Source organism: Moschus berezovskii, chromosome 20 (assembly GCF_049115385.1).
Source record: "Moschus berezovskii isolate FMDL1 chromosome 20, NW_MosBer_1.0, whole genome shotgun sequence".
Lineage (NCBI taxonomy): Eukaryota > Metazoa > Chordata > Mammalia > Artiodactyla > Moschidae > Moschus > Moschus berezovskii.
The window spans coordinates 50,996,679-51,017,363 of record NC_142479.1 but is presented as its reverse complement, the minus strand read 5'-3'; the positions used below and the strand labels follow the sequence as shown (position 1 = coordinate 51,017,363).

The following is a 20,685-nucleotide window of genomic DNA, read 5'->3' as shown; positions in this document are numbered from 1 at the left end:
TGTGTGTCTATTTTTTCATCTGTAAAATGGGGATAATGGTGTTGACCTAATAGAATTGTTGAATAGATTAAATGAATTAATACATGTAAAGTGTTTAGTAAGCACTCAATGTTATTAGATTAACAAATTATATTAGAATTATATTAGTTTATGACCAAAAATGGTCACAGAAATGCATCCATGCAACAAAAGGCCCCATTTCACATCTTAGTTTGAAAGGATTGAAGCTTTTCAGTCTGTCCTAAAAGGTTTGTAGGATTCAGAGGCTAGCAGGACAAGCCTAAAGTCCAAGATGGTGCTGATCAATATATTGATAATAGCTACTAGTCACATGTGACTGTTAAGCACTCAGAATGTGCCAAGTCAGAGTTGAGATGTGCTGTAAATGTAAAATATACACTGGATTTCAAACCCTTATTATGGAAAAAAGTTGCATCAGTTCAGTTCAGTTCAGTCGCTCAGTCGTGTCCGACTCTTTGCGACCCCATGAATCACAGCACGCCAGGCCTCCCTGTCCATCACCAACTCCCCGAGTACACTCAAACTCATGTCCATCGAGTCGGTGATGCCATCCAGCCATCTCATTCTCTGTCGTCCCCTTCTCCTCCCGCCCCTAATCCCTCCCAGCATCAGAGTCTTTTCCAGTGAGTCAAGTTGTTGCATGAGGTGGCCAAAGTATTGGAGTTTCAGCTTTAGCATAAGTCCTTCCAATGAACACCCAGGATTGATCTCCTTTAGAGTGGACTGGTTGGATCTCCTTGCAGTCCAAGGGACTCTCAAGAGTCTTCTCCAGCACCACAGTTCAAAAGCATCAATTCTTCGGCGATCAGCTTTCTTCACAGTCCAACTCTCACATCCATACATGACCACAGGAAAAACCATAGCCTTGACTAGACGGACCTTGGTTGGCAAAGTAATGTCTCTGCTTTTTAATATACTATCTAGGCTGGTCATAACTTTCCTTCCAAGGAGCAAGCGTCTTTTAATTTCACAGTTGCAATAAGCATCTGAAGTGATTTTGGAGCCCCCAAAAATAAAGTCTGACACTGTTTCCACTGTGTCCCCATTTATTTCCCATGAAGTGATGGGACCAGATGCCATGATCTTTGTTTTCTGAATGTTGAGCTTCAAGCCAACCTTTTCACTCTCCTCTTTCACTTTCATCAAGAGGCTTTTGAGTTCCTCTTCACTTTCTGCCATAAGGGTGGTGTTATCTGCATATCTGAGGTTACTGATATTTCTCCCTGCAATCTTGATTCCAGCTTGTGCTTCTTCCAGCCCAGCGTTCCTCATGATGTACTCTGCATATAAGTTAAATAAGCAGGTGACAATATACAACCTTGACGTACTCCTTTTCCTATTTGGAACCAGTCTGTTGTTCCATGTCCTATATACATACATATTTGGCTGCGAAGCTTGTGGGATCTCAGTTTCTCCAACCAGGATTGAATCTAGGCCATGGCAGTGAAAGGAATCTTAACCATCAGGCCACCATGGAACTCTCTCGTTAATATTTTTATATTGGTTACATGCTGAAATGATAATATTTTGCATATACTGGGTTAAATAAGATGTATCAATTTCACCTTTTTCCTGTTTTTGATGTGGCTATTAGAAATTTTAAAGTTAGTTAGGTTGCATTATATTTCTATTGGACAATGCTGGTTCAGTACAGCCTTCAGAACTGAATTTTGACAATTAAGGGGTGCTATATAAGAAGGTTCTATAAAGGAACATGGGGATAGATAAAAATCTCCTCATCCTTGACACTTTAAAACATATTTAAATATATACACATTTATGTATAATATATATATTTAAAAAAAATGCCTCAATTTGTGAGATGGCTATAAAACTGAAGGAGCCGCAGCTAATTTACCTTTAAAGAGGCCACGATTGGTCAAAGGTCTTTTATGACTATAATTTTTTTGGCCGCACTGCAGGGCTTGTCGGAGAAGGCAATGGCAAGCCACTCCAGTACTCTTGCCTAGAAAATCGCATGGACAGAGGAGCCTGGTAGGCTGCAGTCCATGGGGTCGCTACTAGTCGGACACGACTGAGCGACTTCACTTTCACTTTTCACTTTCACACATTGGGGAAGGAAATGGCAACCCACTCCAGTGTTCTTGCCTGGAGAATCCCAGGGACGGCGGAGCCTGGTCGGCTGCCGTCTATGGGGTCGCACAGAGTCGGACACGACTGAAGCGACGCAGCAGCAGCAGCAGCAGCAGGGCTTGTGGCATCTCAGTTCTTCCACGACGGATAGAACCCAAACCCTGGCAGTGAGAGCACAGAGTCCTAACCACTGGACGGTCAGAGAATTCCCAGGTCTTTTATTTTTTAAAAGTAGAAACAAAGATGAAACCAGAAAAAAAGTGAAACATATCTTATTTTTTAACATGAAATCATGAAAACAAAACTTATAACTTTTGAAAGCACTTGCTCAAAGGTCCTAATCTTACTGATTTTAGTAATCTGGATTATTAAAAGATTTTCTGACAAAATTTTTCATATCATCCCTTGAAGTTACACTGAAAATAACAGGAATAAAAAGAGACTCCAGTCAGGGCTTTCTGTTGATCTGGAGGTAAAAATCTAGGCTGGGATTTTGCTCTAAATTGGTGTTTTAACATTTTGCACTAACCAACAGCATAGGTTTCTACTCCAAAGACAGCCCGGGGGTTGAGGTGGGGGGATGGTGAGGGGAATGTGGGGGGCGTGGGGGTGTGATAAGGGAGCCCTCACACCTTTTCTCTGCTTCTCAAACCCTTCCGGGCTTTTTCCGGCTCCGGGAGGAGTCCGCTGTCCGCGGCGGCGCGGACAGGTGCAGCGCCAGCAGCCCCCTCCCGCCTCCAAGGCTCGCTCCCTAACCCGCATTCTCCCGCCCAGCCGGCCGCGCCCTCGCAGCTTCTTCCCTGGCCTCAGCGCGTGCGCGCACACCGGCGGAGGCGCGCCCGCCCCGCGGGGCCGCGCACGCAGCTGCTGCCGCCGCCGCCTCCCCTCCCTGCTGGCCCTCCTCCCCTTCCCTCCCCTCCGCCCCCTTTCCCGTAGGCAGCCGGCCCGCCAGCCTGCCCGCCCGCACTGCCTCCCTCCTGGCCCCTGGCGCTCGGGCTGGGTCTCTCCCCCGCCCCAAGACCCCCGCGGTCGCTCTCCTCGGGCGGTCGCCGGCGCTCGGTGGATGTGGCTGGCAGCCGCCGCCCCCTCCCTTGCTCGCCGCCTGCTCTTCCTCGGCCCTCCGCCTCCTCCCCTCCTCCTTCTCCTCAGCCGCTCCTCTTGCCGCCGCCGCCGCCTCCACAGCCTGGGCCTCGCCGCGATGCCGGAGAAGAGGCCCTTCGAGCGGCTGCCTGCCGACGTCTCCCCCATCAACTACAGCCTCTGCCTCAAGCCCGACTTGCTGGACTTCACGTTCGAGGGCAAGCTGGAGGCCTCCGCCCAGGTACGGCGACCCTCGGGCGCCGGGGGCGAGCTGCCGGGCAAGCAGTTAGGCCGCGCCCGCGGGCTGGGCTGGGGGCCCGACCGGGCGGGCGGGCCTGGGCGCTGCGGACCTGGGGCTGGGGAGGCCGGTTCGGGGACGGGCGCGCCCCTCTGGGGAGGCCGCTGGGCGCCCGGTCTGTGTGCTCTGCCCTGCTGGGCTAGGGCCCGGGCCGCGCGCCTCTGGGGCCAGCACACCTGTGTGGGGCCTCCCCCAGACCCTGGCTCTTCCGGGCTTGGTCGTGGTCTGGGAGAGGCTGGAGGGTGTTGGGGAGGCCAGAGGGGTCATCGGAGTCCATGCTCAGCCTTTTCCGTCGTTCTCCCTAAGCCCCTCGGAGGACACTTTGGAAGGGGCAGTCATCTGGGACTCCGGCTGCCGCGCGTTATAGAGGAGGGGATTCTAGAAGGGGGAAGAGAGTGAGAAGGGGAATGTTAATCCCGTGCAGCCTAGCTGCGTTCTCCCCGCCTGCTCCGGCCTAGGGGCAGGGTTTCTAAGATGATCCGCCCCCTCCCCCTTCCCCTCTAGTGACAGTGCAGCAGTGACTTTGTTCTCTCCTAACCTCTGGAGAAGCTGAAGGAGGACCCCTGTTTCCGCTTCTCCTCCCATCTTCCTAGCTTTGCAGCCTTTGAAGCAGGTGGATTTATTGCTACAGCGATGGTTGCTTAGCAGTACCCTCCTCTGAAAGAAGCCATTAGTTTTAGTATACTACTGGTGAAAATATTCCATTACTCTTCATTGCAATTTTTGGTGAATCATGCTCCCCCGCCCCTCCCCCCGCAGATTATCTAAAGTATTGTTTGATTTTGGAGATCGTTAATATTGATGCCCTACAAAGGTCAGGAACAATAGACATTTGTGATACCGTGTTATGTGATGTATTATGTGAAGTTTGTAATGAAAAATGGGAACTGTTTACTAGTACCTTTAAATATCTTGTTGTAAGGATAGCTTTAAATATCTTTTACTTGTTATCTTTAAAAAGAATGATGGTGAATATATTTTGTTTCATTTCTTTTTCTCCTGCAGTTAGGGGGGAAAATCAGTAGGCCTCAATCTTAAAGAACAGGGTGTATGTAGCAATGAAATGAAAGAAATGTAGACTAGCATAGCTTTGGAATGAATTGAAAGTTGGCAGTTGTATTTGAAAGCCGAGTTCTCAGGTTGAAAATGTGTCTAAAAGTGTAGAATTAAAAAGTATACTGCCAGATTTGGGGCGCTTGTAGGAAAGCATGAAGGCTCTGTGGTCTGGCTGCATCTAAAGATGAAACTTACCCCTGTGAAAGTCAGGTGATTTAAAAATTTTCCATTGAGAATATGAATCAGAATGTGTGCACCTTGGGTCTAAATTAGGATTTGAGAGGGTTATTTGGGAGACAGTTTGCTTGAGCCAAGTGACTATAGAATGTTTCATCTGTATTGGCTGGGGCAGATGGGAGGGAGTGTAAACAGTAGTGCGTCTTGTGACTTGGCAGACCTGCGGGAAGAAGGACCTAGCAATGAATGAGTTCGCGTTATGTCAAAAGGCTAACATTAAAAAAAATCATTTTTTTTACTCCATAGTTGTTTTTACCCCGTAATGGATTCATAATTTTGAGAAGTATACCCTAAATAGGTTCATAATTTTGAGAGGTATACCCCATAATGGGTTCATAATTTTGAGCGGTATAGGGAAAAATTTCAGAAAAAAATTGTTAATAAAGGTTTTATTTAAGAGTTAGGGTAGAATGGCAAGCAGTGACATGCTTATCCTTACCTGATTTCTACTTGGCCCATTTTCTACTTGGTTTTTTGAAAGAAATGAGAAATATATGGAAGGCTAGTTCGGGACATTGAGGGAGCACATGGTAATGTACTAGGTATTAGCAGGGACTTGTTAATCTGATACAAGGAAAAAACAGGTTTTATTAAAGGAAGATTGGACTTTTTAATCGTACACATTGTACACATTTGGAAATGTAAAGAGTTAACATTAGTAAAAAGTTAACAGTTGTTAGCATATATTGATGTTTTTGAAATAGATTGGAGCAGTAAGTTTAACCTGTGGAATTAGGTGGTATCTGATTGTGGAAGTCTAAAAATATGGACAAAATTATGTCTCTGGAAGCCAAATTGATAACTGAAATTGTGTCAGTTCCCTAACAGTTTGGAATTACATTGCACAAAGTGTGCGAGTTGCTTGGTTGCTTTAGTTGCAAAATTTTATAATAAGCCCAGAGTATTTGTACAGGTTACATGTTAGAAATTTAGTGGATTTTTAACCAGGCCTGGGTGTGGACTCCTGGGGAAGATGAATTAGTCAGTGTGCACTGATTTAAAAAGTAGTTGTCTTTTACATAAGTGTGTGTGGTCTAATTCAGCAGGTTTTGAAAATGTGTTATCATGGGCCTAGAAAAAATGGGATATTCCCTTTCCCCTCCTTTTACATTAGGATATGTGAGAGGAATAGACTTTCATAGCTATTTCAAATTCTGACTCTCTTGCTTTGTAGGTAATTCATTTAAAAATAGATTACAAGTTTATGTGAGTGGTGACAGTTCCTGGTTATGAGTGTATAGTGCTTTATACAGTAATTGTGTTATGGAAATAGTTTACCTGTGCCAGAGAAATAGGAGTCAGGATATACTAAACAATCCCTGGCCTCTGCCAACAAAATATTCATGATGGAGATGACTAAATTGGCACTTTGAGGAGAGTTACAGATACAGTAGATTGTTTGGCAGACTGAAACTTGGCACCTAAATGGATGTTATTGTCAACCCTGTGTTACAGAAGTTTCTGACCAAATTTGCAGATTTTCTAAGCATTTTGGTAGTTTTTTTTTTTTCTTTTTCTTTACTTTAAAAAAAAAATAAAAGTAATTAATTTTGTCCAGCATTATGCTAGATCACTAAGTGGTCTTAAAGTAAATTTGAAAGATTGGTCATAAGGAATTGAATTTGTTCAGATTTCTATTATGTTTCTTGAAATGTATCTTTGAGGAAACCCCCGCGTATAAGAAAGTTTTGTATGGTAAGTTTTATCCAGTATCATCTGGCAGCGAATTCTGCGGTGAGTTTTCCAGATAAATGAAGCTTACTCTTTGAGACACTCAGACTTTAAAAAATATTTACTGATTTGATGGAACTATTTATCTTTTTAAACTCTGTGATTCCTCATATTCTAGGTTTTCTAAATACTGGAAAGCATTCTCAATATGTCACTGATACTTATAACCATAGATTACCCAGAACTGTGTACTATAATTTATTAGTTTCTTAACTGTTCTTTAAAGTTTGTTTTTCTTATTTTCAGGTTATTACTTGCTGCTTACTGTGTGTTGTTGCTTCCTATTGTGCAATTTCTTCCCTCTTCTGTTTTACTAAACTTGATCTGAATAAGTCTAAGTAACCAAATAAACAAGCTTATTTGAGCTTAAAATTTTTTTCTAAGTGTGTTTGATGGATTCTCTTCTGAGTGAAAGGTATTAGCTTTATTGTATGGACTTTTTATCATCTCTTCTGGTTTCCATAGAGGCTTTATTATTATTATTTTTTAACTTCCTGGTTCTTGATCATTGATATTGTACAGTGCAGCCTACATAAATGTGGTCTTGAATAGTAAGTTATCAGTGAGACGTCTCTGAACTTTGCTACATAAATGAGCCTGTTCTTACTGTAAAGTAAATCTTACTGTAATCTGTATGTAAGATAGCTGTTTTGTTGTTAATTGAGATTAGTTCTCTAGATCTTGGAGATTCCATTTTGAACACCATACAAGTATGTAGTTCTCAGTTTATTTGGCCATTTGCAATCATTTTAACATTTTATTTTAAATTCGGAACTATTTTAAATACAGAGAAGTAACCCACCACTGAATCCCAGGGATGGGGGAGCCTGGTGGGCTTCCGTCTATGGGGTCACACAGAGTCGGACACGACTGAAGTGACTTAGCAGCAGCAGCAGTGCTTTGTCCCCTTTGCTTTAGGCTTTAGATGTTTTTTGGAAAATTAAATGTCACAGATGCCACTAAAGTCCATTTCCATTTCTTCCTACGCTCACCCTGAGTAGTAAATTCTCTTTTTTGGTAGGTGTTATTCCTATGTATAATTTTAAAGTTTTATGGTGTATAAACAATGAATGGTAATATTCTGTATGTTTACTTGTTTGACTTTCTGCAACTTGCTGTTTTTAATGGCTCTTCTGTTAGAAAACTTGGCTCAATTTGTGTTTACTAATTATTTGCTCCTTATTGTCTTTAGAAATTATAGCACTGTTCCACAAAGGCAATGATTATTACAAAATTTTAATGATGAAATTGCTTGTTAGGCAAAGTGACTCAGGCTTCAGACTGACTGGTTTTTGGATTTGTCAGACTGGAGATTTCCTTTTACTAAAATCTCAGGGTTTTAGCAATCAGAAAAAAACCCTTTTGAGTCTTAATAGTATACGTAAGGTGTGTTCCTTTGTGACTGTGGTAAAGATTCTTTCAGGAAAAAAACTGTCCCAGATTGCCCCCTTTCTAGCTCTTAGGAAACTTCCATTGCAAAATTGTTACCGATGGTCAAGATGTCTCTTCAGTCGGAATGTTACTTAGCGTGGTTTGTTTTAGTTAAAATACAGTCTGTATGGGACTCCAAGAAGACTTAACTAGCCCTAGTTTGAATTAAAGAAAGAATACACTAATAACCCACTTATTCATAGCACCAGATGGAAAGGTTGAAAGTGAATTTGTTATCAGTACAATTTATATGCCCACCTTTAGCATTCTGCTTCTATTTTAAGCTTGGAAAGTGAAGATCTTAATGCTGAAATTCTTTTGATTTATTACTAGTATTTTTTTTAATTGAAGTATAGTTGACTTACGTTATTACCTGTATTTTTGATAGTGGAACATACAAGCAGTATTCAGTAACATGATGATGTTAACCTGTGAGAAATCACTGAATCATCAGGTTAGAGCTCTTGTTGGTAAAGCATCAAAAAGATCAGTGTGATAGTTGAGTGCGTGCTTAAGTCCACCTGGATGTTTTAAATTACATTCCTTGGATAGTACATAAGAGTATGCTGATATCCAATATAGTATATAATATGTGCTTTATAATACAGCACATAATTCTTAAGTTTGCTATCGTTTTGATTAAGTGCTTTCTAAACCATTAGGTGAATGCTGTTAGATGATATTCAGATTAATATCTTTATGACTGGAGCACATTTAGTCTTGTTCTCTGTGCATGTGTCTGAATAATAACGTCTATTAAATGGTTACTGTGTGTGAGGCACTAAGTGGTAAAAGAAACATTTTCTATGGATTATCCTGTTTAAAGTGCATTTCTAGTATGAGACGGAATATGCTGTCTGATTTTTTAAATTTGAGTATCGCCTTCCAGAAATGGCAGTACTCTGGGAAAAAAAATTAGTTGCTGTTCAGCAAGCAGCTTAATTCATTAGTATAAACTGGTAGTGGTGTTTGGTGTTCAGTTGCTCAGTCGTGTCTGAGTCTTTGCGATCCCACGGACTATACCGCACACCAGGCTTCCCTGTCCTTTCTATAAACTGGTGGGTTTTCCCTAAACCCAGGAGAAATTGGAATGTACTTGTAACTGGATGTTGTGTCCTTTGCCTTTCCAAAGTACAAACAGTTTTCCTCAAAATGGTACAATAGTAGTGAGATAAATGTCATTTGGAATATGTAGTGTAGTACAGGTATCTTGACATGGTAGATTAACTGCTTGGCTACCATTAAATTCATTGTAGATGTTGATGGATGAAAATAAAAGTTGCCTAGGTAAAGATTAAGACATGTAACTAAACCACTGTTATTATTCTGTATGGCAGCTTCAAACCCTGGAAAGTTTTTTATTCATTTTACCCTTTGGAGCATACGCTAGTAAATGCTTTATTCCTGTGTTTCTGAAAATTTTTTTTAAAGTCAGTTTGTGAATAGGCGAGGTTGTTTTTTTCTTTTTGTTTAAATGTAGTGCTATAAACAGTTGGGACTAAAAGTTTCAGTGTTGTTTAGATGTGTTCTGGCAAAATAAACAGTGTGAAGAAAGGAATATTACCACTTACAAAATTAAAAAAACGTTCACTAAGTGCTATTTTTGTTTAGAAACAGGAAGATTTATGAGAAGATTTTTTTTATAAGCCAAAATAGTTTCTCTTTACGTGTTAGAGATTTTGACAGTCTGCTATAAATTTAATAACATACTGTCTGTAATTTAGGCCAGGTAATTTTAATTTAATATTAATCATATGTATGTATTGGTTCCTAATAAAATAATTACTCTTAGGTAGGTTTTTCATACAGACTTTATATTACTCTGTTTCTTTACCTAGTGTTGTGGTCTGTTCAGTGACTTCAAGGCACTGTTGACTACAGTTGGTTTTGTTTCATCTACACAGTATTTTTGAAAAATCTGAATTAATTGTCATTAATTAAAAATTGGGAGATTGCACATGAAATTTGTATTTGTGGCTTTTTAAAATTGAAAGATCTGGCAACATTTTTTTTTTTCCGTATTTAGCAATAATTGATTGGCTCCAAGAAATGTATACTTCCTCCGTCATTTGCACATAACTTTCCTTTATGCATAGCCTTCACCTGGTCTACTGTAATCACCTGTTTCATTGGCCTCTGTGGGCATTTGTTTGTGATTTAGGACATCTGTATTTTTGTTTTTTTAGATTTAGACAGTTCAAATGTCTGCAAATGAATTTTGAGGTTTTGTTTAATGCAACAATTATATAAAAACAAGGTTACAACCAAATTGGAAAATGAGTAGGGGTTATGAATAAGTTGCAGAGGGAAAACTTAAGGGCCAAAAAAGAAAGAAAATGAGAGCGGGAGGGAGGGAGGAGGGGAGGTGGAGGGTGGTTGTAGAAGTTGGGGAGAGAGATAGAGAAGAAACAAAAGAGGTAACTGTTGTTACTAGTGATCAGAAAAATTCTCATTTAAACAATGGAATACAGTGCAAAGGTTACACACACTTTGATATCATTTGTATAAGATTCAAAGCAATAATAAATAATTGCATAAGATTAAAAACATTGTTTGCTGTTCTTTATATATGTAAGAAAAGTACTAAACATATACATTAGCTTGCTGCTGCTGCTAAGTCGCTTCAGTCGTATCCGACTCTGTGCAAACCCATGACGGCAGACCACCAGGCTCCCCTGTCCCTGGGACATTAGCTTAGGATAGTGGTTATCTCTAAGGAATGAGGAAGAGAGGAAGGGGCATTCTTTATACCTATCTTTTACTTTCTTGGATCTAAGTCAAATACGACAAAGCCGTAAAAGTTTATTTAATCTTGGTGGTGAGTCATTAGTGTCTGTTACATTCAAGATGTTTCTTTGGGAAAAGAAAAATTTTAAAGAGTGTTTTATGAAGTTTTGACATAGTTTACGATACCAGATTTCTTCCTCTATTTTTACAAAAAGAGTGTACACTCATGATGGGTATGATGTGCAGGTTGAGATACATAATTATTTGCAACATATAAGAAAGGTTTCCTAATTAAAATTTTTTGAAATTAAAAAATTTAAGTTGTTTTAAATCAAGATTTAAGTGGGGGGAAAAAAGGCTTTTATTTAGCTCATTGGTCAGATATTTGAATTCTCTGAAATACCGAAGTATTTATTATTGCTTTGAATATTACCACAAAAATGTGAATTGCTTTGGATATTTAGAACTAGCCGTTTATTTCTACCATTGTTGCATAATTACTTAGTTTAGGTTTTAGTCATGTCTGGATTTTTTAAAAAATTGCCTATGACATATATTAGGCCAAAATGAAGATGTACATATTAATAATCTAGGCTATTTCTGACACTGCTGACTTTTTTTTTTTCCATCTTAGGTGAGGCAGGCAACCAATCAGATTGTGATGAATTGTGCTGATATTGACATTATTACAGCTTCATATGTACCAGAAGGAGATGAAGGTAAGCGCTGTTTTCCCTTTTAGTTTGCTGTCTCCATGTTTGTGTATAATATGTACTTTTGTGTGTGCTTTGGTGTATGTGTGTGTTTAATACATACACTTCAGATTAAGATATCAGTGTTTGTTACATTTGAAATAGGAAAATTCTTTAATGGTCATAGGAGATATTTGAATAATATGAAATAAAGAAAATGTCATAATTTTACTTCTACTTCAAACATTAAGTTATTTTGTGACCCTAGGCAGATCACATTTTCATGAGTGTGAAATAAAGATAATACCATTCACATAGATCTGAAGAGTTATTTTGAAAAATTAAATACTTTGAACATGAAAAGTTTCTCAAGCAGACTAGTTTATATGTGAGTTTCTTAAAATTTTTTTTATTCTCTTAAACAATAGATTAAAATTGAGATAGTGTTACTCATAATTGGGAGAAAATATTTGCTTTATGAGATCTAATGTGAAGGTTAGAAATTAAATGATGGAGTTAGTTATAGAGGAAGAAAATGTTGGAAAGAAGCATAGCATAGAATGTGTGGGAACTCAGCATCTTTAACAAAGAAATATTTTAGATCTTGTAATTACAATAAGAATTAAACTGAATAATCCATTTCTGCCTGAATTCTTATTCCCACATAAACTACTTTTGAAAAAGTTACCAAGTTTGGCATGAACTCACATCAGTTTTGGATCTGAATTGCCTTTTACTTTTGACTTGACATTCCCTGTTAAAATGTCCTATTGATTAGTCTTTGCTACTCAGGCTTTTCCTCTTAGAAAATCTTCTCTTTTGATATACATTGTTAGAAATTTGACCTTTTGATTTACATTCTGTATTGCTATTTCCCTTTTTCACAGTATACTGAAAATAAGCATACAAGTAACATTTTAAGGCCTGGCTATATGTGTCTCCCCAATTTTTCTTAAATTATCTTGTCATAGAAAGATAAGATATGTAGCAGTTGAGCATATTATTGCCAAGAAGTACTTAAGTTCAGTTGATTGTAAATGAGGTCAACTGCTGCCATTTTAAGTTAGAGGAACAGATCCTTCAAATGGACTTTGAGTGGCAACTTAAAAAAAAAAATCTTCGGTAAATGAAAAAGATTATTTAATTTCTTTAACTGAGGAAAAATGGAAGCACCTTAGGTAAGCATATCAAGGCAGGCTTTCTTTGTTGTAGGTAGAGAGCGTTTAAATTCATTATAGAGTTTCAAAATGTTGTTAAGTTTAGCTAGGTAGAACTAGCAACATAAATGTGTATCCTCCAGTGGGCATAGTTTTAGCTCAGGTTTGTTTTTATCCTCCTCTACTAAAGTGGCAGGAAAAGAATTCAGAGAATTTGAATGTTTGAATATGTGTAACTGCATGTGCCAAATGCATAAAGATCTGAATCTTAAGGAAGCAGTGTTAGTATTCTTAATGGAAATTCATAGGCAGTAGGATTTGGAGAGAGATTCATATAAAACATGAAATGTTTTTAGATACATAAAATATTTTCTTCAGAACTAGTAAGTACTAGTACCTTCAGTACTAAGGTACATTTCTCAACTCATCCTATAGCAGTAGGAAAAACCTGTTCAGTTCAGTCGCTCAGTCGTGTCCGACTCTTTGCGACCCCAGGAGTCATGTGTAAACCCACTTAATTTTAGAGTATAACAGAATCGGAAGTTACATTAATTTGATACTTTAAGGAGACAGAAACAGATAGATTTGGCCTTCTAGATATATACATAGCTTAATTTTGCCCTTAGATATGGAAGCATTTCTTGATTTTTATCTTATTGGGAGAGTATAGCACTGTTTCTTTAGAAACTAGTGGTTGTGAACTTGACTGTCAGCTTCTTCCAGGGCTGTAAGCTGGTGGCAGGGTAATAAATGAGTCAATAGGAGAGATAGGATTTTTTAACCCAGCTGATCTCATCCAGTACCTATTAATATTTATGATTGCCTTCTGGAAGACTGCTCTACGTATCTGTAGCCAAAATCTTGGTGCTTTAAGGTAAACTCAGAAAATTATTTGAAGGCATGAAATTGTTGCTTCTGTGTGTAAATTTTTAATTGATGAAAAAGGCCATCTTGTAATATGTGCAGTAATCCAGATAGATCTATTGGCGTGTCTTTTTAAACTAAGGCACTGCCTTTTAAACAGAAATAATTTATTTTAAAACCTATTTGAAATCTTACTTTGTAATTTTTAAAATGAGAAATCAGTAAGAAAAACGGCTGAAAACTGTTTTTTTACTGTTCTGCACTTCAAGGGTTGGTGAAATCATTAGCACTTAAGCCAGTGCAAGGAATGCACCTCCCTACACAGTGCAGGGATTAGTATTGTCATCAGCTTCTGCAAGAGAAATACGAAACTTTTGAGTGCCTGAACTCAGGTCCTGACAGGTAAATAGTCTTTTAATTTATCATTAATAGTTGATGGCTTGGGCATAACCACATGAGAATGATCACTTGAAAGTTTTGTACCAACTTTTCCCTTAGTATACTCTGTCAGGTATGTGTTTGTAGAATTAGCTATGTAAGAAAAAGCTTCTCTGTTGGTTACATAATATATCATGCAAAGTTCTAGTATATAGTTTCAGATCCACCAGCATCACTTTGGTTTAGTCATATAAAGCATGTAAATTTTAACACATTTATTCTTGAAGTAGGATTATGTATTTCAGAATGACACATATGTGCATGTGTATTTCATGAAAGGATAAAACAAACGGAAATATTGCCAAATATTAATTTTGAGTAAAACTATTCAAAAACAAGAAGGTTCTTCACATTTGATCTTAAGCTTTTATCCAACTATTAGTAATCTTTATTCTTGCATACAATTACGTGTGGATTAGTAAAAACATTAATATTAATATAGCACTTTCTCTTTGTGATAGAGTTGTTTATGGCATTGTTCTGAAAATACATATGTGACTAATTAAGTGCTAGCTCTCAAATCAGGAAGAGTGAAAGAAGGGAATATATCCCTTTCCAGTACAAATGTACTAAAATATGATACCATGATTCATATGAAAATTTTTAAAGAAATCTGAATATAACTTTAGTTATACTAATAACAGTATAGGGTAGGGCCTAAAACCAATTCATTCAATAAACTTGAATGAATTGGGCTGGATGTAGGAAAATAAGAAATTGGGGCAGAGGCTGAACCGAAGAGTCTATATCTCACATAAATATACTAACATTTTAAACACCTTTTCTGGCCAAACAGAACATTTTTGTGGGCCAGAATGCTGTTGATATTGCAACCTCTGGAGAGGGATTTCAGGGAACTGTGGTGTGTTATGCATATTCTTTATCACTTGGACATGAAGATAAGACTTGAGCATAGATGTATCATTAAAAAGAGGAAAATCCCTTGTGAGATTCTTCTTGGTTCTTAATTGAAGCTGATATAAATTACGGGTAATACGCCATTACTATTAAATATATTAAGCAAATAGTTTTAGTTTGTGATATGAGTTCCGGTGGTATGTACTTTTAAAAAATTCAAAATATAGCATAACATCTTTTTTTAGGTAGCTTTTAGAGTTTTTGAACACTGAAATGGCATTATTTTTGAGAACTTGTTTTTATTTTGTCTTTTATTTATTTGGGGACTTTCCTCAGTTGGTAAAGAATCTGCCTGCAATGCAGGAGACCTGGGTTCAATTCCTGGGTTGGGAAGATCCCCTGGAGAAGGAAATGGCAACCTACTCCAGTATTCTTGCCTGGAGAATCCCATGGGCAGAGGAGACTGTCCATGGGGTCACAAGAGTTGGACCTGACTTAGTGACTAAACTGCCGCCACTTGTTTATTTACTATTGTTTTTTTTGGACTGCACCACTCTACTTATGGGATCTTATTTTCCGAACCAGGATTGAACCCGGGCTTGTGGCAGTGAAAGTGCCAAACCCTAGCCACTGGATAGCCAAGGAGCACCCAAGTTTTGGAAATTTTGAATATAAGGTCTATTATGTGCTGTTACTCTTCTGAAGAATAGATAAATTATTGCATAAGCTTGCCATAGTGTCCAGGCTACATTAAGGAACCAAATATTTTCCCAGTTCTCTGGTAACTATCAGGTCAGCTTGTTTTCAGAATTAAATGTTTATTTTATATATTTATTTTTAATACAATAACAGTTCCAACGTTTCATATTTATTACTGAGTCTCGGACTGATAGTGAGGAAATAAGAAACATCAGGAGCCAAGCATTACAGTAGTGATGTTCTCACTGTGATTTGGCTGCTTAAAAAAGTGGTCTTAACATGTGTGCCACTTTTTATGTGTGGCTGCTTATAGACCCAGCTTGGTTCTTCTCCAGTGTCTTCTCTTGGAGTTGTACCTGATTTTATTGCCAGTTTTCATTCGAATTCATTGAGGAATGGGACGATTCTGCTTTTGTTTCTTGGCCAGGAATCGCTTGATCCTGAAAGTCTTATGAGAAGACATGGTGAGGAGAGAACTCAACCGCACATAGGATGGCGGAGAAGAGAAAAGAGCTGATTTTATTTTTTAAATTAAAAAGCTTTAGTTTTTAGAGCTTTAAATTTAGTGCAAAATTGATGAGGAAGTACAGAGATTTCTCTTGTACTGACATGTACAGGCTCTCCCACTATCAACATCCCAAACCGGAGTGGTACGTTTGTTACAGTAAATGAGCCTACATTGATGTCATTCTCACCTAAAGTCCATAGTCTATAGAGTTCACTCTTGCTGTTACACATTCCATGGGTTTTGACAAATATGTAATGACGTGTATCTGCCATTATAGTATTGTACAGAATCTTTTCACTACTCTAAAAATCTTCCTGTGCTCTGCCTATTTACTCATCTTTCTCCCTGGCAACCACTAATCTTTTTGCCATAGTTTTGTCTTTGCCAGTTTGTCATTAGTTGGAGTCATACAGTATGTCGCCTGTTAAGATTGGCTTTTTCATGTAAATATGCATTTTTCCATGTCTTTTCATTTGGTAGCTCCTTTCTATCTCTGAGTACTGTTCCCTTGTCTGTACATAAAAGTTTATTTATCCATTTACCTGCTGAAGGTCTTCTTGGTTGCTTCCAAGTTTTGACAGTTATGAATAAAGGTTCTGTAGAGTACATAAGATTTGAACTCCTTTCACTAGATACAAAGGAGAATGATTGCTGGTTCCTATGATTAGAGTGTGTTTAGTTTTGTCAGAAATTGCCAAAATGTCCTCCAAATCCTATCATCTTGGATTCCAACCAGCAATGAATGAGAGTTCCTGTTGCTCCTCATACTCTCCAGCATTTGTTGTTGTGTTTTGGATTTTGGCTATTCTATAGGTGTGTAGTGGTGTGGCATTATTTAATTTGCAGGACCATAATGATTTCTTGCCATCAAAATATCTTCTTTGATGGGTATGTCCAGGTCTTTTGCGCAACATGAGGTGCATTCATGAGTGCTCAGTCTTGTCCGACACTTTGCAGCCCCATGGACTAGAGCCTGCCAGGCTCCTCTATCTATGGAATTTTCCAGGCAAGAACACTGGAGTGGGTTGCCATTTCCTTTTCCAGGTGATCTTCCCAACCCAGGGATTGAATCCTGTGTCTCTTCCATCTCCTGCTTTGGCAGGTGGATTCTTTACTACTGAGCCACCTGGAAAGCCTGGCACAATATTAGTTGGAAAAAGAACAATAGAACAATATTAGCTGGATTGTTCTTTTTCTTATTGTTGAGTTTTAAGGATTGTTTGTACATTTATTTGGCTGCATAGGGTCCTATTTGTGGTGCACAGGTTCTTTGTTGCAGCATGTAGGCTTCTCTAGTTGGTTTGTGGTACACAGGCTCTAGGGTGCAGGCTCTATAGTTGTGGTCCACAGGCTTAGTTGCCCTGCAGCATGTGGGATCTTAGTTCCTGGACTCAGGATTAGACCTGTGTCCCCTACATTGGAAGGGAGATTCTTAACCACTGGACCACCAGGAAAGTCCCTGAAGCTTTTAATTTTAATGAAGTCCAGATTATTTACTTCTTTCATGGATTGTGTCTTTGGTGGTATTGTATGTGAAAAGTCTTCACCATACCCAAGGTCAGTTAAATTTTCTTGTATGTTATCTTCCAAGAATTTTATAGCTTTGTATTTTACACTTTGGTCATTGATCAGTCCCTTAGTCATGTCCAACTCTTTGCAACACCATGGACTGCAGCACGCCACGCTTCCCTGTCCTTCACCATCTGGAACTTGCTCAAACTCATGTCCATTGAGTCAGTGATGCCATCCAACCATCTCGTCATCTGTCATCCCTTTCTCCTCCTGCCCCCAATCCCTCACAGCATCAGGGTCTCTTCTGATGAGTCAGATTTTCTAATCAGGTGGCCAAAGTATTGGAACCTCAGCTTCAGCATCAGTCCTTCTAATGAATATTCAGGACAGATTTCCTTTAGGATTACACCACAGTTCAAAAGCATAGATTCTTCGGCGTTCAGCCTTCTTTATGGTCCCACACTCACATCCATACATAACTACTGGAAAAACCATAGCTTTGACTAGACGGATCTTTTTTGACAAAGTAATATCTCTGCTTTTTAATATACTGTCTAGGTTGGTCATAACTTTTCTTCCAAGGAGTAAGCGTCTTTTAATTTCATGGCTGCAGTCATCATCTGCAGTGATTTTGGAGCCTGAGAAAATAAAGTCTGTCACTTTTTCCATTGTTGCCCCATCTATTTGCCATGAAGTGATGGGACTGGTTGCCATGATCTTATTTTTTAGAGTGTCGAGTTTTAAGCCAGCTTTTTCACTCTCCTCTTTCACCTTCATCAAGAAGCTCTTTAGTTCCTCTTTGCTTTCTGCCGTAAGGGTGGTGTCATCTGCATGTCTGAGGTTACTGCTGTTTCTCCCAGCAATCTTGATTCCAGCTTGTGCTTCATCCAGCCTGGCATTTCACATTATGAACTCTGAATATAAGTTAAATAAGCAGAGTGACAAAGACAGCCTTGACATACTCCTTTCCCAATTTGGAACCAGTCTGTTGTTCCATATCCGGTTCTAACTGTTGCTTCTTGACCTGCATACAGGTTTATCAGGAGGTAGGTAAGGTGGTCTGGTATTCCCATCTCTTTAAGAGTTTCCTTAGGAATTTAATCTATTTTGAGTTAATTTTTTATAAAACGGGTAAGGTCTGCCTGGATTATTATTCTTACTATTATTTTTGCATTTGGGTGTTCAGTTTCCAGCACCATATATTGAAAAGATACATCCACTGCATTACTTTTGCTCCTTTGTCAAGATTACTTGACTGTATTTATGTGGGTCTATTTCTAGGCTGTCCTTTTTCATTTATCTGTTTTTCTCTTATTTCTCCAATGCCACATCATCTTTATTAAGTCTTGAATGAAGTTGGGTAGTGTCATCCTCTGACTTTGTTCTTCTCCTTCTGTATTGAGTTGGACGTTCTGGATTGTTTGCTTCTCCATGTAAACTCTAGAGTCAATTTAAAAATACCAACAAAATAACCTTCTAGGATTTTGACTGGAATTGGTATTGAGTCTGTAGTTCAGGTTGGGAAGAACAGATAGCTTGACAATATTGGGTTGTCTTATCCATGAACATGGAATATCTTTTTCTTCTTTTACTCCTTGGGTATCTTTCATCAGAGTTCTGTAGTTTTTTTTGTATGAATCTTGGACGTAGTTTGTTAGATTTATACCTAAGTATTTCATTTTGTGGGGTGCTAATGTAAATTATACTTTTAAAAAAATTTCAGATACTACTTATTCATTGCTGGTATATGGGAAAGCAGTTGACTTTAGTATGTTAACCTTGTATCCTGCATCCTTGCTTTAATGGTTTATTAGTTGCAAGAGTTTTTTGTTGATTCCTTTGAATTTTCTACATGACCATATCATTTGTGAACAAAGATAATTTTATTTCTACCTTTCCAGTATGTATAATTTTTCCTTTTCTTGTCTTATTGTATTAGCTAGAGCTTCCAGTATGATTTTGAAAAGCAGAGGTGAGAGGAGCCATCCTTGCTCGTTCTTCATCTTAGCTGGAAGACTCAGTTTCTCATTAACTATGGTGTTAGCTGTACGGTTTTTGTAGATATTCCTTATCAAGTTAAAGATGTTCATCTTCATTTCTAGTTGTTGAGTGTTTTTATCATGAAAGGGTGTTGTATTTTGTCAAATGTTTTTTGTGCATCTATTCATTTGGTTATGTGGTTTTTCTTCTTTAGCCTAACTGTGTTGGAGTACATTAATTGATTTTTAAACATTGAAACAGCCTTGCATACTGGGTTAAATTCCAGTTGGTTATGGTACATAATTATTTTTATAATTTTTTTTCAAACATTAAATTTTGTATTGGCGTATAGCTAATTAACAATATTACGGTAGTTTCAGGTGAACAGTGAAAGGATACAGCCATACATACACATTGTTGAATTTTATCCACTAATATTTTGTTGAGGATTTTTGCATCTGTGTCTATAAGAGATATTGGTCTATAATATTCTTGTAATGTCTTTGTTTAGTTTTGATATTGAGGTAATGACTAGTCTCATAGAATGAGTTTGGAAATATTCCCTCTGCCTCTGTCTTCTGTAAGAGATTGTAGAAAATGGATCAAGCCCATCTCCCTTGCACTGGCAGGTGGATTCTTAACCATTGACCACTACAGAAGTCCTGCCTTTTTATGGTTTTAATTGAACATTTTATATGATGCCACTTTCTCTCTTTTTTTAGCATATCAATTATACTTAAAAATTTTTTTTTAGTGATTGCCTTAGAGTTTGCAGTACATATTTACTTCTAATCTAGTTCACTTTCAAATAAAAAGATAATATTTCACAGGTATTGTGAGTACCTTATAATAATATGTTCCTAATGCTTCTTTCCCATTCCTTGTATCATTGATGTCATTCATTTTACTTATGCATACACTTCCACACAGAAGCCAACATAGTCAAATACATTGCTGCCATTAGTATTTTGAACAAACTATTATCTTTTAGATGAATTAGGAATAAGAGAAACATTGTTATTTTACTCTCATTTATTCATTCTTTGATGCTCTTCCTTTCTTATGTAAATCTGAGTTTCTGGCTTACGTAATTTTCCTTCTCTTTAAAGAACTTTTAACATTTCTTGGAAAGCATGTGTACTGGCAACAGATTCCCTCAAGTTTTGTTTGAAAAAGTCTATTTCTCTTCACTTAAAAAGACTTTTTTTTTTTTAGAGCAGTTTAGATTCACAGAAAGATTGAAAGATTTTCCTACAGTTTGAAGGATGATTTTGAAAGGTACAGGATTTTAGGTTAGTAGTT

General features: G+C 38.2%; 1 protein-coding gene and 1 pseudogene across 3 annotated transcripts in view; one reads left to right on the top strand and one right to left on the bottom strand.

Moving 5' to 3' along the window:
* Positions 1-3,022: 3,022 nt before the first annotated feature.
* The window catches only part of NPEPPS (aminopeptidase puromycin sensitive), a 107,276-nt gene continuing 89,613 nt past the window's right edge, over positions 3,023-20,685 (top strand). For 2 of the 3 annotated variants that reach the window (XM_055407693.2, XM_055407692.2), the window contains exons 1-2: positions 3,023-3,436; positions 11,310-11,394. In XM_055407693.2, the coding sequence (XP_055263668.2) occupies positions 3,179-3,436; positions 11,310-11,394 (343 nt within the window). In that variant the 5' untranslated portion in view covers positions 3,023-3,178. The remainder of the gene's footprint in view (positions 3,437-11,309; positions 11,395-20,685) is intronic. The other variant, XM_055407691.2, reaches the window with a different exon arrangement.
* Positions 15,529-15,846, bottom strand: LOC148774730 (large ribosomal subunit protein eL39 pseudogene; annotated as a pseudogene).